General features: G+C 38.3%; 1 protein-coding gene across 2 annotated transcripts in view; it reads right to left on the bottom strand.

Moving 5' to 3' along the window:
* LOC126162218 (protein regulator of cytokinesis 1-like) overlaps positions 1–15,226 on the bottom strand; it is a 237,256-nt gene that overhangs the window by 67,504 nt on the left and 154,526 nt on the right. For both annotated transcript variants that reach the window (XM_049918565.1, XM_049918566.1), the window contains exon 9: positions 9,503–9,650. In XM_049918565.1, coding sequence (XP_049774522.1) covers positions 9,503–9,650 — 148 coding nt within the window. The remainder of the gene's footprint in view (positions 1–9,502; positions 9,651–15,226) is intronic.

Here is a 15,226-nt window from a genome sequence, read left to right as displayed (position 1 = left end):
AATGTTTGGATAAATTGAATAATGTAATAGTGATTACTGGTAGTATAAGTAAGAAGGTAAAGGAACGGATTAAGTCATGTGATGTCTGTCAAAAGACCAAAGTACCGAACAGAACTAGTAGGGGACCAATGCAAAGTACATTGCCTGAAGACACCCTAGACTTATTATCGGTAGATTTATATGGTCCCCTCCCAAAAACTTCGGGAAATTGTGCATATATTTTGGTGATTTTGGAAGTATTTTCAAAATTTGTGAAATTATACCCCTTTAAAAAAAAAAAAAAAAAAAAAAAAGCAACAGCAAAAGCTGTATTTAGTAGGATGGTCGAATACTTCAGGACCATCGGGAAACCCAAGGTAGTACTATCTGACAATGGACCCCAATTCATATCCAAAATTTGGAAAGAAGGAATGGAGAAAAATGGTGTGGAGGTTAAATATATTGCAGCCTACCATCCAGCAAGCAACCCGGTTGAAAGGTACATGCGAGAAGTCGGGAGGTTGTGTAGAACATACTGCAGTCACAATCATAGAGCCTGGGGCAGATTTATATCGGATTTTGAGAATGTCATGAACACATTACATCATGAAACTACAGGATTCCCACCAGAAGAAATTTTGTTAGGCAGAATTAGTAAAAGTTTAATTGAAGAAAAACTAGAGTTTCCACCTTGTACAAGTTTGGGATTGGATCAAAAGAAAGAATTGGTGATAAAAAGGGCAAAGCAAAAAGCTGAATCTAGATCTAAAAGACACAATAAAAATCTAAAAGTTTCAAAATTTAAAATTGGAGATTATGTTCTTTTAAAAACCCACGAAAAATCTAGTGAACTAAGCCATGAAATTTCAAAATTTAAATATATTTATAATGGACCATATATAATACAGAATATTCCACACGATAATGCTTACTACCTGATCTACCCAAAATCCAAAAGACCTTTAGGTGTAAGGAATATTGTGGACCTGAAACTGTATGTTCCTAGGAACGAATAATTGTGCTGTATCTTATGCTGAACCCAAGTTATTCTAAATGTAACTAATCTTTGTAAATGTCTGTATACCCTTGAAAGTGTGCTAATGTAGTTATGTGAGTTTCAGATTACCAATTGTACTGTAACTGTAAAAATGTATGGAGAAAAGGACTGAAAAGAAAGGATAAATGCTATCAGCCAGATAAAAGATGGGACTGTCAAAAAATGAAAATGGGCAGTGTCTGAACCATAATATGAAGGACTGCCAAATACCAATGAGGGCAGATAAATAGTCGATGGAAAATTGTAAATGTAATCCAGGGGATGTGACAATATGAAGTGAAAAGGACTGCCCAAATCTGCATAATAGGCAGCAAATATGTGTAGTTAATTTTCTGAATATATGTGTGTGTTTTGTTTAGTAAGTAAGGAAATGGACTGCTATTCAAAGCAAGCAGCAACAAATTATCTTATAGTGTATACGAAATATGCATTTGTTTTTGTAGTTAAATGTTTGTATTCCATAATCTGAAATTATTTCTTTGAGAAATTTAGAAAAAATGATTAAATTACTATTTTAATAATGTTATGATGGGAAGTTGGACTGTGCAAAAGGCACTTGAGTAAATGACAAGTAATTATTCTTGATATGTTAAAAAACTGTAAACCTATATACAGTGAGTAAAAGGAAATATGTAGTGTAAATCTTTTTGGACATTTAAGTAAAGATTCGGAACCACTGTATAATGGTAAGATTTAGTGTTCCCATAAAATTTAGACTTAAGAAATTTTTTTGGAAACAGGGGCATGTGTAACAACAACAACTGTACATATTATAAATTTTTTTCTTTCTGAATTTCGAGAGATTAATGTAAGCAATGTTCTGAATTTCTTTTTCTTTTCGTATCGTTATGTTAAAGAAACTGTAAGCAACTTTTGAAATGAATATTATTATTTATGTTAGACTTCAAGTAATGTGGTAATCAAAGGGAAGTTTACTTAATGTTGAAACTCTTGTAAGATGTGAAAATTGTATTTTATACGCCTGGTCCATACGTAGGAAAGGTATTAATATATGTTGAGTAGCAAACCTGTGGTGAATACCCTACCTGTAGGGGAGCAGGAAAAGGTGGAGGCAGGCGAGTGCGGGAAAACGCACACTGGCGCGGTTCGGCACAACGGGCTCAGTATTACAGTCGGAGTTGGGCATCGGTCAGAGGAACACGTACCGTATCGAGGAGGCTATCCAGGAAAAGTGGATTCCATTGAGCCTCGGATGTGCCGATCCCGACGACTACATGGCATGGCTATATTCTTAGGCACAAAATTGGAAAGATTACGACGCTAAGAAGAATGAAAGTGCCGATGCAGTGAGAGCCTTAGCCGTGCTTGTATGTGTGCTGTGCTTCTCGCTATCTCGCTGCCCGCCATCCGCCGCACCGACTTGCACAGGTCAAACATTTAATTCATCTTTAGAATTGTATCTGTGTGGACCAGTGTCGAAAATGTTTCTAACTGTTCAATAATAATGTGACTTTTACCAGAATTGCCCTAACAATTAATCATCCTTATCACTGACCTAGACAGGGTCCTTACCACATATTGTGCAACCCGAGTATCCCGAACTGAAAGTTTAAAGTTAGTGTTAATGGGCATTATCAGCAGACAAATCTATGCTATAAAGAAGTTTAAAGTTCTGTGTGTTAATGCAAATGTTAGTAAAGAACAACAGTTTGATTAAATTGGAAGATAATTTTTTGAATTGAGCTAGCAATGACACTTAATTAATTTGAGACAGAAGGAATGATAGTTAAATAATCCAGAAGTGAGACAAAAGAGTAGTAATCCATAGGTTAATAATTCTGAGTGTTAATTTACCTTCAGTACTTAATAGTTTCAGTATAACGACCATAACAGTTTCAGGGCCCCCCCTTCTCTTGTCCATTCTTTCAAACCTTGAAGTGTACTGATCAGATTTGACCAGCAAAGTTAAGTTCCATATTAAACTTAAGTGTATTAGTGTTTATCCATCCTTAATAGTGACATTGTATGTGTACTTTCAAGATTGCTAATTCTAGGGTAATCTAAGCCCGATTTCAGTCTGATCAATATACAAAATGCAGTTCGCAGTAATCATTGCAGTGTGGTGTTGTGTATTTATAGCTCGTCCAAATTAGTACACAAGGAGAAAACTTTAGTTCAGTGGATTTTTCCGGTTCCAAACTTTGCCATAAAACGCAACATTACTACGTGTTATTATGCTTGTACATGCACCCACTTGTACAAGGAAAAACTCACTCAATGCCTAATTAGGCTGGCGACCGTATTATTAATCATTGGTAGTATCTACTGTGTGTATTTCTTGTCCATGCGAATGAGTAATTATACTTTACATTTCCTTGACGCATCACTGTAGTTACTGACTGGATATAAGTCCGAATTGCTTCCAATTAGGTACACGCGGTCAATTTATGTACTAAAATCCTTGTTTATAAGGTGAAGCCCGTGAACTTATTACAGTACAGGCTGTAAAGAGCTAACGTATGCCCAAGTGGGCAGTAGCGTTACAACAGGTCTTGACGAATGTGAATATTACTGAACTACCAATTTGAAAAAGCTTGGTTGCAACATACTGATATGAATTATTTATAGAAGAAAGGAAAAACTGGTAGGAGCTGACCTCGGGGAAGATCAGTTTGGGTTACAGAGAAATGTAGGAACACTTGATGCAACACTGATCCTAACTCAAGAGATAGCTTAATGAAACGCAAACCTATGTTTATAGCATTAGTAGACTTAGAGAAAGCTTTTGACAATGTTGACTGGAATACACCCTTTCAAATTCTGAAGGTGGTAATGGTAAAAAACAGGGAGCAAAAGGTTGTACTGAAGTCAGACTGTAGTTTTACGAATCAAATGATCTGAAAGGAAAGCAATAGTTGAGAAGGTAGCCCCAATGTTTTTCAATCTGCATATTGAACAACTAGTAAAGGAAACCAACAGAAAATACACAGAACAAATTGAAGTTCAAAGAGAAGAATTAAAAATTTTCAGGCAAGACAATGACACTATAATTATGCTAATCAACAAAGGTTTTGGATAGTGTCTTGAAATGAGGTTACATGATGGACATCAACAGAGGTGAAACAGGGATAATCGTATGTAGTCGAATTGAATCAAGCAATGCTGAGGGAACAAAGGTGGTTAGAGATGACCTGACATGTCAGCCTGACAGCACACCTGACAAAGTTATGTGCTGCATCCACACAACCTGACGTAACGCCCTAACCTGGCTTCAGTCAGAAATACACATGCACATGTGCCACACCTCTTGTTCTATTGAAACAAAAGAAAGTTGGTATTGCTCTGGTAGCACTGCTAGAAACTCTGTGTGAAACAGATAACAATGTGGCCCCAAAAAATCATTACTGAAAGGAAAACATTTTAGTCATATGACATCATTGAGAAAACTGGATAGTGACAAGTTTCACAATTATCTGAGAATGGACTGCGGCAGTTTCATTATACAGCTGAGCTTGGTGACTCTATTGGTTTCAAAGCAGAACACTGTCATGCTGAAGATAAATTATTGTCACTTTAAGACTTTTGGCTGCTAGTAGTAACTTTGTATTTCCTAAATAGAGCAGTGCTATTTCTCAACAATTACTTTCAGAAATAATCTCTGAAACATGCGAATTAATAAGCCAAATTCTAAGGAAGTATGTACATATGTGTAAAGGAAACACTTTCTGAGAACATATGTAACTTACTTGGAATTTATTTCATGTGAAAAGACATTTTATTGTGTACCAGTATTCTTAAATACAAGAAACTCACTCACTTGTAAGCACTGATTTCAGATTCTTGCTGTTCTGATTCATGTTGTGCAACAGAGCTGCATATATTTGAAATAATTGGTGGAACTGTTTATCTGCATGTACTGCTGAAGCAACAGAATCAATACTTGCCTAATGATGACAACGAAAGCAACGGTGAAGGCACGGGATGGTATCACTTAAATGTGCTAGCCATGACTGTACACTGAGCTTTCCTAATTTTCCATTAAAGGGACATGAGATCATAATTTTTTCTGCACTGGCATAAATGAAAACCAGCCAGTTCTCGTAGCTGTAAGCCAACACCCCGCCCATGTATCTCAGCTGCAGCTTTAGTTGTCAAGCTGTAGTAATTAGAGCAAAGTTGCCAATATGATTATTAAAGCTGACACGTTAATGAGGACCCATTAACAATGTAAGAATGGAATGTAACATCTACTTTTTACGTGTAGTGAAAAATAATTTGGCAATTATGACATGTAATACATAATATTCCACACGTGCCTGAAATTAGCTAATCGTACAATTTAAATAAAAATTGTCTACACTACAGCCTACTACAGACCATGTCTTCTTTTATTAAATATCATATCCAGCTCACCCTGTATATCTGAACTACACAGGTAGGAACTGTCTCTCCTGCATATCCTGTGTTCTCGAAATCTCCTTGGCCTAAATCTCTGTTAACCTTTTTTTCCTGCCTCAGCTCACCTTTTCCCCTCTCTTTTCTGTGACTGTCCACACAGTTCTCCCTGCCTAGAACACGTACTGCCTCATCCCACCATTCCCCCCCCCCCCCCCTCCTCCAAGTAGGCATTCTCTCTGCTTCCTTCCCTCTCCCCTTTCTAACCTTCTTCCCTTCACATTCCCTCTCAGTATTTCTATATCTTCATACATCTGATATATGCTCTACCGCCACAAAACTCTTTCCATCTCATTGTGTAGCCACTGACTTCACTGACTTATTTATCATTCCCCATTAGCACCCCTCCCCCCCCTCTGGCGATGTTCCCTGTCCCTGCCCCACATGAATGAACTCAGGCAACTGCTCTCTGATGATCAGTGTCACCATCACAGTGAATAATGGCAGAACACTTGGAAAATGTAACAGGTTTAGGCACCACTTGACCATCCTCTTCTGGAGTATTGCTGTGCAGTGTGGGATCTGCATGAGATAGGACTGACTAATGACATCAAAAAGGTTCCAAGAAGGGCAGCTCGTTTTGTATCACCATAAAATAGGAGAGCAACTGCCATGGATATGATACACAAATTGGGGCTTCAGTCATTAAAACAAAGGCATCTTTCACTACGGCAGGATCTTCTCTCATGAAATTTCAATCACCAACTTTCTCCTCAGAGTGTGAAAATATTCTGCTGGCGCCCACCTACAAAAGGAAAAAGTATCATCATAATAAAATAAGAGAAATCAGAGCTCGCAGGGAAAGATTTAAGTGTTATTTTTTTCCATGCACTGTTTGAGGGTGAAATGGTGGAGAAGTAGCTTAAAAGTGTTTCCATGAACCTTCTGCCAGGCACTTAATTGTGAACTGCAGAGTAATCACGTAGATGCAGAGGCAGTGTGTGTGTGGGTGGCTATGAGTGTACTTTCTGCCACAAGAGCCAGAATTCATAGGCCAGTTAATATCGAGTTCTGTTACTTGGGTGTGTGCGCCATACAGCAGTATGGTAAAGCTGAGTCATTGCCTTTCCAGGTGAAGGTGAAACTATTATCAGAAAATGGTCATTTTAATTTTGTTAATGTAACGTAATGTGGGATCCACTGAACAAGCAGTGAAACTTTTTGAATCAATGCACAGAATTGCTTGCACTAGGAAGGAAGAAAGGAAAATTAGTGTTTAATGTACCGTCAACTTCGAGGCCATTAGAGACCAAGACGAGCTCCGATCAAAAGGATAGCTGGGAAAGGAAATCAGCTGTTTCCTTTTAAAGGAACCATCACAGTATTTGCCTTGAACAATTTAGAGAAATCAAAGAAAAGCTACATCAGAATGGCCGGACGGGTATTTTGAACCATCATCCTCTCAAATGTGAGTCCATTGTACTAGCCAAGGCACTACCTCACTTTTTCTTGCACTAGTTAAAGCATGATATATTGCCTGCAAAAAAAGTAATACTATTAATCATTTGATTTACATGTTAACCTCCTTTCTGTTCAGAACCAAAGTTTGGAAGTGTAGCAGAAGCTGAATAATGGAATGGGCCATACGAGTTGGAAGCTGCATAGCTGTTTAAATAAGAGATGGAGCAATGGAATCACCCACTTTTGCATATGATATATAATAATAAGACCTAAGGAGCATGTTGCTGGAAAAAACTAGGATGCAACAATTCTGATGGACTGTACTGTGCAGCATCCCAATGGTGTTGCACAACAGATGAGGACATATGTTCTAACAGATGTTGCAATGGTTAGCAGAATCCATATCAGTTGGATATTTGAAGCCAACAATTAAGTGGGAGCTGTCTCGAGATGCATGTGAAGGCACATGCTCAGATAGTTTTACAGACCCTCTCTTGTACAAAATAGGGGAAACATATGCCTTTGTTTGGTGGCACAAAAGGAAGCTGCTGTAATGAGAAGCTGTAGCACCTGTACATCAGGGGAACAGGGTGGGATTTGGTACGTTGATGTGCGGGAACTGGCTTCTGAGATTTACTCTTGCTACCTTCTGAGATTTACTCTTGCATGTGCTCTGCTTATTACCTCCTGTCCTACAGAAATAAGAATCTAAATTAGCTCTGAATGGTTCACAGAACTTGACAGTCATTTATTGGCAAACTTACGTCCTGATTCATAATGAAGAAATCTTACATAAATAGACTTATAGTTTCTTAGCCATTCTCCACAAGCTCCCAGCCACTGACTTCTTATGATAACGTTGAGCCGTGGCAAGCTGGCACTAGTGCTATTTTGTTCATGTATTGTTGAGATTGATTGGGGTTGAGCTAAGTTATCTTTGCTTTTCACATGTCTTACCTTCTGGGTTGGCGCGTAACCCTCAATATCTCGTGACATTTGCTGGGAGACGAGTATGAACAGCTACCAAATGAGCGTGATGATCGTTACATATTGTGGTGTGAAATTGGTTGGGGATTTTGGCGACAAGGGCAGCTTGGAGATATAAGTTCTGTGACTTTGCTGAGAATAAAATTTGAAATGAAGCTCCCTCGTATTGTGTATGTGATATGAAGTAAGTGGTCGTAGTTGTATTTTGTTGTCCAATGCACTCAAAGCCATTTAAACTTTACTACTGTGGTGAGACTTTCATAGTCTAACTTTAAAGATGGTGTGGAAGAGTTCAGTTGGCCTAGTTAAGTGGTGGCCATTATTTGAAAGTTTTCTCAGAAGTTTTATTAGTGCTTTTTGTCTCTTGTAATCAAATGATTTTATATTGGCATTTTCGAAGTCTGCACAGTTGTCCATGAATAAAATACTTAAGGTCAAAGTTGCGATTTTGTCAGTGGTGTAACGTGTTCCTTTACACACTTACCCATATATTGAGTCAAAGGTTCTGCCAAGTGTTTCTATGTTTCAGAGTTATTGGAAAGTCTTTGTGATTCAGGCAGAAACTTTTGATTGTGCCAGCGCCTTGGTGGGGAGTGAAATGTCATCCGAGGTCTAGACTTGGCAGTATTTAAGACACTGGCCACTACCAGGAGTTGTTCACATATTGCCTTCCAAATTTTAGTATTTATCTTCGTTCCGCGAAGGCAGGTTAAGTAGGCAGATATAGAAATATATATTGTATGTAACCTGTTCGTATATTAACCTGTTTCCTTAAATATTACGGATTGGCAACTGGCTAAATCTTAAGCTGCAAAGCATCAGCCGAGTTCCTTGTGTAGCACTTTCTAGTAATTTTTTTTATTAACGCGACTGAGCACGTGAACATTTATTTTTAAAGATCAGTGTTTCTGCTGTAGTTTTTTATTTAAGTGGTTCTATCATATTATGTAATTGGATCTTAGCTTGGCACTGATATCAAGTGTCATTAAGTCACCCATTACTGGTAATTCTTTTTATTATATTTTGAGCAAAATCCTATATGGGAGATTGAATTTCTGAAGTTTCTGTTTACTTCATATGGGACTGTTTATCTGAGTACCGAGAATGTCGGTTTTCTAACTGTATTTGCAAAGCTTTATCTAGTGGGTCGTCCACAATTTGTAATTGTCAAATTCCGTAAAAGGCTTAATGTCAATAAATTGTCTTAATTATAAATTTTGACTGCCAACCTCAATTCCATCCCACTTCCTCTTTTATGGTATTTAAGATATGCTGTGTAAGTGTGGTACGGTTAAGGAAATCACATACCAAACGTTCTGATCAGCTAATTTTTACTTTCTGCAAATTGTCTGATGGACTCTGTATCATTGTTGTAGCCTTTGTACACTGCTTACTGGATGCATGAAGGTAGTTTATTTTTTCAGTCATTACATTTGCTTTGAAGATCTTTTAAAAGGACATAGAAACAATCAGACAAGTGTACGAATAACTGAATTTTAATGTTTCTTTCCTTTTTTCCTCCCTCTCTTTTTAGTTATTTTATAATGAGCTTAAATCTTAAAAGAGAACAGAAAATCTCTGATTTCAATAGTCGTGGTTGTAACTTATAAAGAAAGTGGCAAACTGTAGTTAAAGAAAGCTAAACTGAGGACTGAGACAAACCTTTTGAATGCGATTTCTTTCCTTTTCCTCCTTCAGCAGCTCACCTCCACGATTCTTGAATAACCTATCCTTGTCATGAGATTTTTCCTCAAGTGAGAGAAATTTTTCCCAGAGATTTTTATGTTCCAAGGCAAGGTCCAGGAGACACCTTAAATAATAAAGACAGACAAATCTCACACATTTATAAATTAACCTGCTAATATCTTTAACAACTGGCTTTAAAAGCATGAAAGACGAAATGCGAGCACTACACAGTGAAAGAATTTCTTTGATAGCTGCCTCTGTGAGTAAATGTGGAGGAAGCAGAATGGGCTGTTGCATTAGTCTACCAGCCAAATTAATAAAACTGTTGCATTTTCTTTTTGCTTTGTTCTTATTAGTAATTGTTATTTCTAATACAACCAGCAACTTGGTCATTCCATGTCAGTTCAACCAGGGGCTCCAGCTCATAGTCTCAGATTTGACTGAAATTCAGTACACTAATTCTACCATGTGTGGAACACTCGTGTACAAAGTATTAGTTTCCCTTGCCAATTAGTTCCAGAATTATGATTTGTGAAAGAAGGTGGGGTGACCCGAAAATTGCGGTGACCCGAAAATTGCAACCCACATCTGGGGCAATTTATCTTCAGACCCAACTTCAGGTCTTAATAACTTTGAAACTATTCCACACAGTAAAGTGAAATTTTTACAACCCAGTAACATCCATTTAGAGAACACACTCCATGAATCAAAACACCTACAACATATTTCTCAGGGAAAATAAAAAATTCCAAAATGTGATTTAAAAAATGTAATACGTTAAAAGGTACAAATTGTAGGTGCCCTCTATGCCAAATATAATTCACTCCAAAAGGGTATAAATTTTTTATGGTAAGCTTAATGTGGCTTAAACACACACAGAACTCATCATGCCCATATCCGTCACAAAAACTGAGTTACATGCACATGACAATACAAACATTTGAAAAATTACCTGAAAAACATGGATTTTCGAAGCGTGGTAGCACAAAAGGGACAAGTGGTATCCAAGCCACTTTCACACACTGCATAAGTAGACCATTATGGTATATATCTCAAAATTTCAGCATGTTATTGCAAGACATTTGTGTACAATGGAAGTTGACAGATGTATTTGGTGATGTGGCCATTGTTCCACAACACAATTTTGTAAAAACATATTGTAAACTTTGCTGTCTCTTCTTATCGTCTCCCACAACTGTTTAATCACTAAGCAACAACATATAGACAGATTAACACAACCTATCATTAATGTTTACTGCACCTTAATTGCTAAAAACCAGTTGATTGTGCTTCGAACAGAAGTTCTCCCACACTTTAGCTACTGTACTCTGTACATTGAGTGGCAAATTGTACTGTCTTCCTGACACTCGGTAGGAACTGGAACTGTCATAAGAATATGTTCAAAAGGAATCCAGCACCTGTCTGCCAAACATTGTCAATGAAATGACCTTGCTGGTCCTGCTGGTGCCACGAAGTTCACAAATACATCACCTTCTGCTTCACAGCACTCGGCAGCACATCCTAAGTACCACTTATCATAAACAGCAATAACATAGCAACCTGGTTGTATGTTGCTGCTGCTTTTGCTTCTGAATCCTGAGTCAGACACACTGTGAAGAGACATGTTGTGCATGAACCTATAGTTATAACCGGACGGTCTGCCCATCTGCACATTGTCAGAGTCCACTGGACAGAAGTGATGATGGCTCCTTGTGCCTGCAACAGTTTTAATGTGTTTTAGTCTGCTTTTTGCCAACTCTTCGACTGACTTCTCCTCATCTTTCGAAACATAGAATGATTGTATGCCAGAGATATTTTTCTGTACCCAGGTAAATAATTGAAGAGGTGTTAGAATGTGACCTTCTGTAGGGTGCTGCAGACTAGCTCGTGACACCATGCGTTTAATGGTAGCACCAATACCATCACATACATTTTTACCATGACTTGTTGCCAAAAAATTCCATTCTGCGTGAATCTGAAAATCATGGTAATGCATGCATAAATTTTTGAGATTTTTACAGTTTTTGTACTAACTAGCTGCCCCATCACTGACGAATTTCGCAAACTGCATGTGAGGCAGCTTGTTTTTCACATATGCCATGACAGTGCGAATGTGGGTATGAACTGCAATGGCACCATGAATTAAACAGTCACTAAAAACGCACAGGTTCATGACAAACACCTGATTCACCTCTATAGTAAATCGCAAATGGCTGGAGAGTTGCTTGAATGTTGTCCCAATGATATCCTTGGATGGCATCTTGAACTATAAATGCATAATTTTCAGAAAAGCCTAATGTTACTATAATTTCATCTTGTTTCAAATTATCCTTACAAAACTGGAGATAAGCCGATTGTGCTGTTGCTGTGAAGCTGTGTGTGGTCAGTTTGTCCGTTTTTTTTGACAACACATTTCAACAAAATCTTTCACTGTACTTTGCTTCGTTTCAAGACTTGTGCGAACAAGTATGTCCATTGTTGATAAGAAACAAGTTCATCGTCATCCATAAGGAGTTCACCATACAGTTTGTTATTCGTGTGGTCTGCAAGATTTGCCTTACCAGGACACTTCTCACACCTGTGTATCATGCACTGGTAGGCACTGATGTCACTCACTAGCAGCTTCATTGCATCTTTGTAATCCAGACCAGAATCCTTTATAGCAGCAAACATCAGCTTAGCATTTTGATGGGTCTCACATACAGAAACATTGTGAGTGCCCCTTGCACTTACAGCCACAACCCATTTTGGCCAAAGATTGAAAAAAAGATGATAAACCTACTTTGGTATTGGGATACTTTTCCTTGAATTCTACATATAGTTCCGATATGTTGCATAGCAACAGTCTTTCTTGCACCTGTACACGGACGTTTCCCATTTCCACCATTACATAGTCTTTTTTTTTCAGGCATTATTCGGCTGTAGTTGCTATTTTCATAAAACTCTGACACTAGCACCTTTATTTCTGAACTGAATTGCTTACCCTGAGCCTGCTGAAGTTGAAGCAGCACTCCTTGGGTTGCTTTTACTTTCCTAGCTTGCTTTACCATATATGTAGAAACATTGAATTCGTTTGCAGTGTAGTCAGTAGACCAGCTGGAAGGTGCAAGGGTAAGATCAGCTACTTTTTTCTGACATGTGGATATGGCACATTTTTCTTTCAAATCATGCACAATTTTGTCCAAATCAGAGCATTTCTGGCATGATTTCTGTTCCTTTGGAGCAGATAGTTCTTCCTCTTCTAAATGATTAATGGAAAATCTCATATAAAGATGTGAAACAAATACTAACAAAGAGATAGAGGGGCTGGTCAGTACTTACCTCAGCTCAGAACAGCCGATAGATACACAAAAACAGAACCGAAAATTTACATTCCTAGCTTTCGGAACAAATGTTCCTTCATCGGGGAGGAGAGAGGGGAAAGAAAGGGAAGAAGGGAAAGTAGATTCAGTTACTCACAAGCCAGGTTATGAAGCAACAGGGAAAGGAAAATAGGGAGGGTAGCAAGGATGGAGGCATGGTTGTCAGAGGGAAGCCAAAGATATTCTACTGTAAGTACTGTGCCAGCTTCAAACCAAAGAGGATGCATACAGAAGTAAATAGGCATATAGTATAAAGATAGTTGTGTTTATCTTGTTGTTGTTATGGTCTTCAGTCCTGAGACTGGTTTGATGCAGCTATCCATGCTACCCTATCCTGTGCAAGCTTCTTCATCTGCCAGTACTTACTGCAACCCACATCCTTCTGAATCTGCTTAATGTGTGTGTCTCGTCCTTCTTTCCCCCTAAGGTAAATCTTTCCGCTCCCGGGACTGGTAAGTCACATCATCTTTGTTTTTAGGTATATTTTTCCTTCATGGAATGTTTCCTTCTATATATATATATATATATATATATATATATATATATATATATATATATATATATATATATATATATATATTACCAAACGAAAGCGCTGGCACGTTGATAGACACACAAACAAACACAAACATACACACAAAATTCTAGCTTTCACAACCAACGGTTGCTTCGTCAGGAAAGAGGGAAGGAGAGGGAAAGACAGAGGCGAACTCTTTGCCTCTGTATATGTCTGCTTGTGTCTGTATATGTGTGGATGGATAGGTGTGTGTGTGTGCGCAAATGTATACCCGTCCTTTTTTCCGCCTAAGGTAAGTCTTTCCGCTCCCGGGATTGGAATGACTCCTTACCCTCTCCCTTAAAACCCACATCCTTTCGTCTTTCCCTCTCCTACCCTCTTTCCTGACGAAGCAACCGTTGGTTGCGAAAGCTAGAATTTTGTGTGTGTGTTTGTGTGTCTATCGACGTGCCAGCGCTTTCGTTTGGTAAGTCACATCATCTTTGTTTTTAGAGATATTTTTTCCCATGTGGAATGTTTCTCTCCCTTTTTGAGTGAATTATGTTTAGCATAGAGGGCACCTACAATCTGTACCTTTTAACGTATTACATTTTTTTAATCTGATTTTGGAATTTTTTTATTTTCCCTCAGAAATATGTTGGTGTTTTGATTCATAGAGTGTGTTCTCTAAGTGGATATAACTGGGTTTTAAAAATTTCACTGGACTGTGCGGAATAGTTCCAAAGTTATTAAGACCTGAAGTTGGGTCTGAAGATAGATTGCCAGATGTTGTTGTTGTTGTTGTTGTTGTTGTTGTTGTTGTAATGGTCTTCAGTCCTGAGACTGGTTTGATGCAGCTCTCAATGCTACCCTATCCTGTGCAAGCTTCTTCATCTCCCAGTACTTACTGCAACCCATATCCTTCTGAATCTGCTTAGTGTATTCATCTCTTGGTCTCCCTCTACGATTTTTACCCTCCACACTGCCCTCCAATGCTAAATTTGTGATCCCTTGATGCCTTAGAACATGTCCTACTAACCGGTCCCTTCTTTTTGTCAAGTTGTGCCACATACTCCTCTTCTCCCCAATTCTATTCAATACTTCATCATTAGTTTGGACAAGAAGAGAATAGAAGCTTTCGAAATGTGGTGCTACAGAAGAATGCTGAAGATTAGATGGGTAGATCACATAACTAATGAGGAAGTATTGAATAGGATTGGGGAGAAGAGAAGTTTGTGGCACAACTTGACCAGAAGAAGGGATCGGTTGGTAGGTCATGTTCTGAGGCATCAAGGGATCACCAATTTAGTATTGGAGGGCAGCGTGGAGGGTAATAATCGTAGGGGGAGACCAAGAGACGAATACACTAAGCAGATTCAGAAGGATGTAGGTTGCAGTAGGTGCTGGGAGATGAAGAAGCTTGCACAGGATAGAGTAGCATGGAGAGCTGCATCAAACCAGTCTCAGGACTGAAGACCACAACAACAACAACAGTTATGTGATCTACCCATCTAATCTTCAGCATTCTTTTGTAGCACCACATTTCGAAAGCTTCTATTCTCTTCTTGTCCAAACTATTTATCGCCCATGTTTCACTTCCATATATGGCCCCACTCCATACAAATACTTCCAGAAACGACTTCCTGACACTTAGATCTATACTCTATGTTAACAAATTTCTCTTCTTTAGAAACGCTTTCCTTGCTATTGCCAGTCTACATTTTATATCCTCTCTACTTCGACCATCATCAGTTATTTTGCTCCCCAAATAGCAAAACTCCTTTACTACTTTAAGCATCCCATTTCCTAATCTAATTCCCTCAGCATCACCCCACTTAATTA

This window comes from Schistocerca cancellata, chromosome 2, assembly GCF_023864275.1.
Source record: "Schistocerca cancellata isolate TAMUIC-IGC-003103 chromosome 2, iqSchCanc2.1, whole genome shotgun sequence".
Taxonomy (NCBI): domain Eukaryota; kingdom Metazoa; phylum Arthropoda; class Insecta; order Orthoptera; family Acrididae; genus Schistocerca; species Schistocerca cancellata.
The sequence above is the reverse complement of the archived record's forward strand: the minus strand, read 5'-3'. Positions and strand labels throughout refer to the sequence as shown.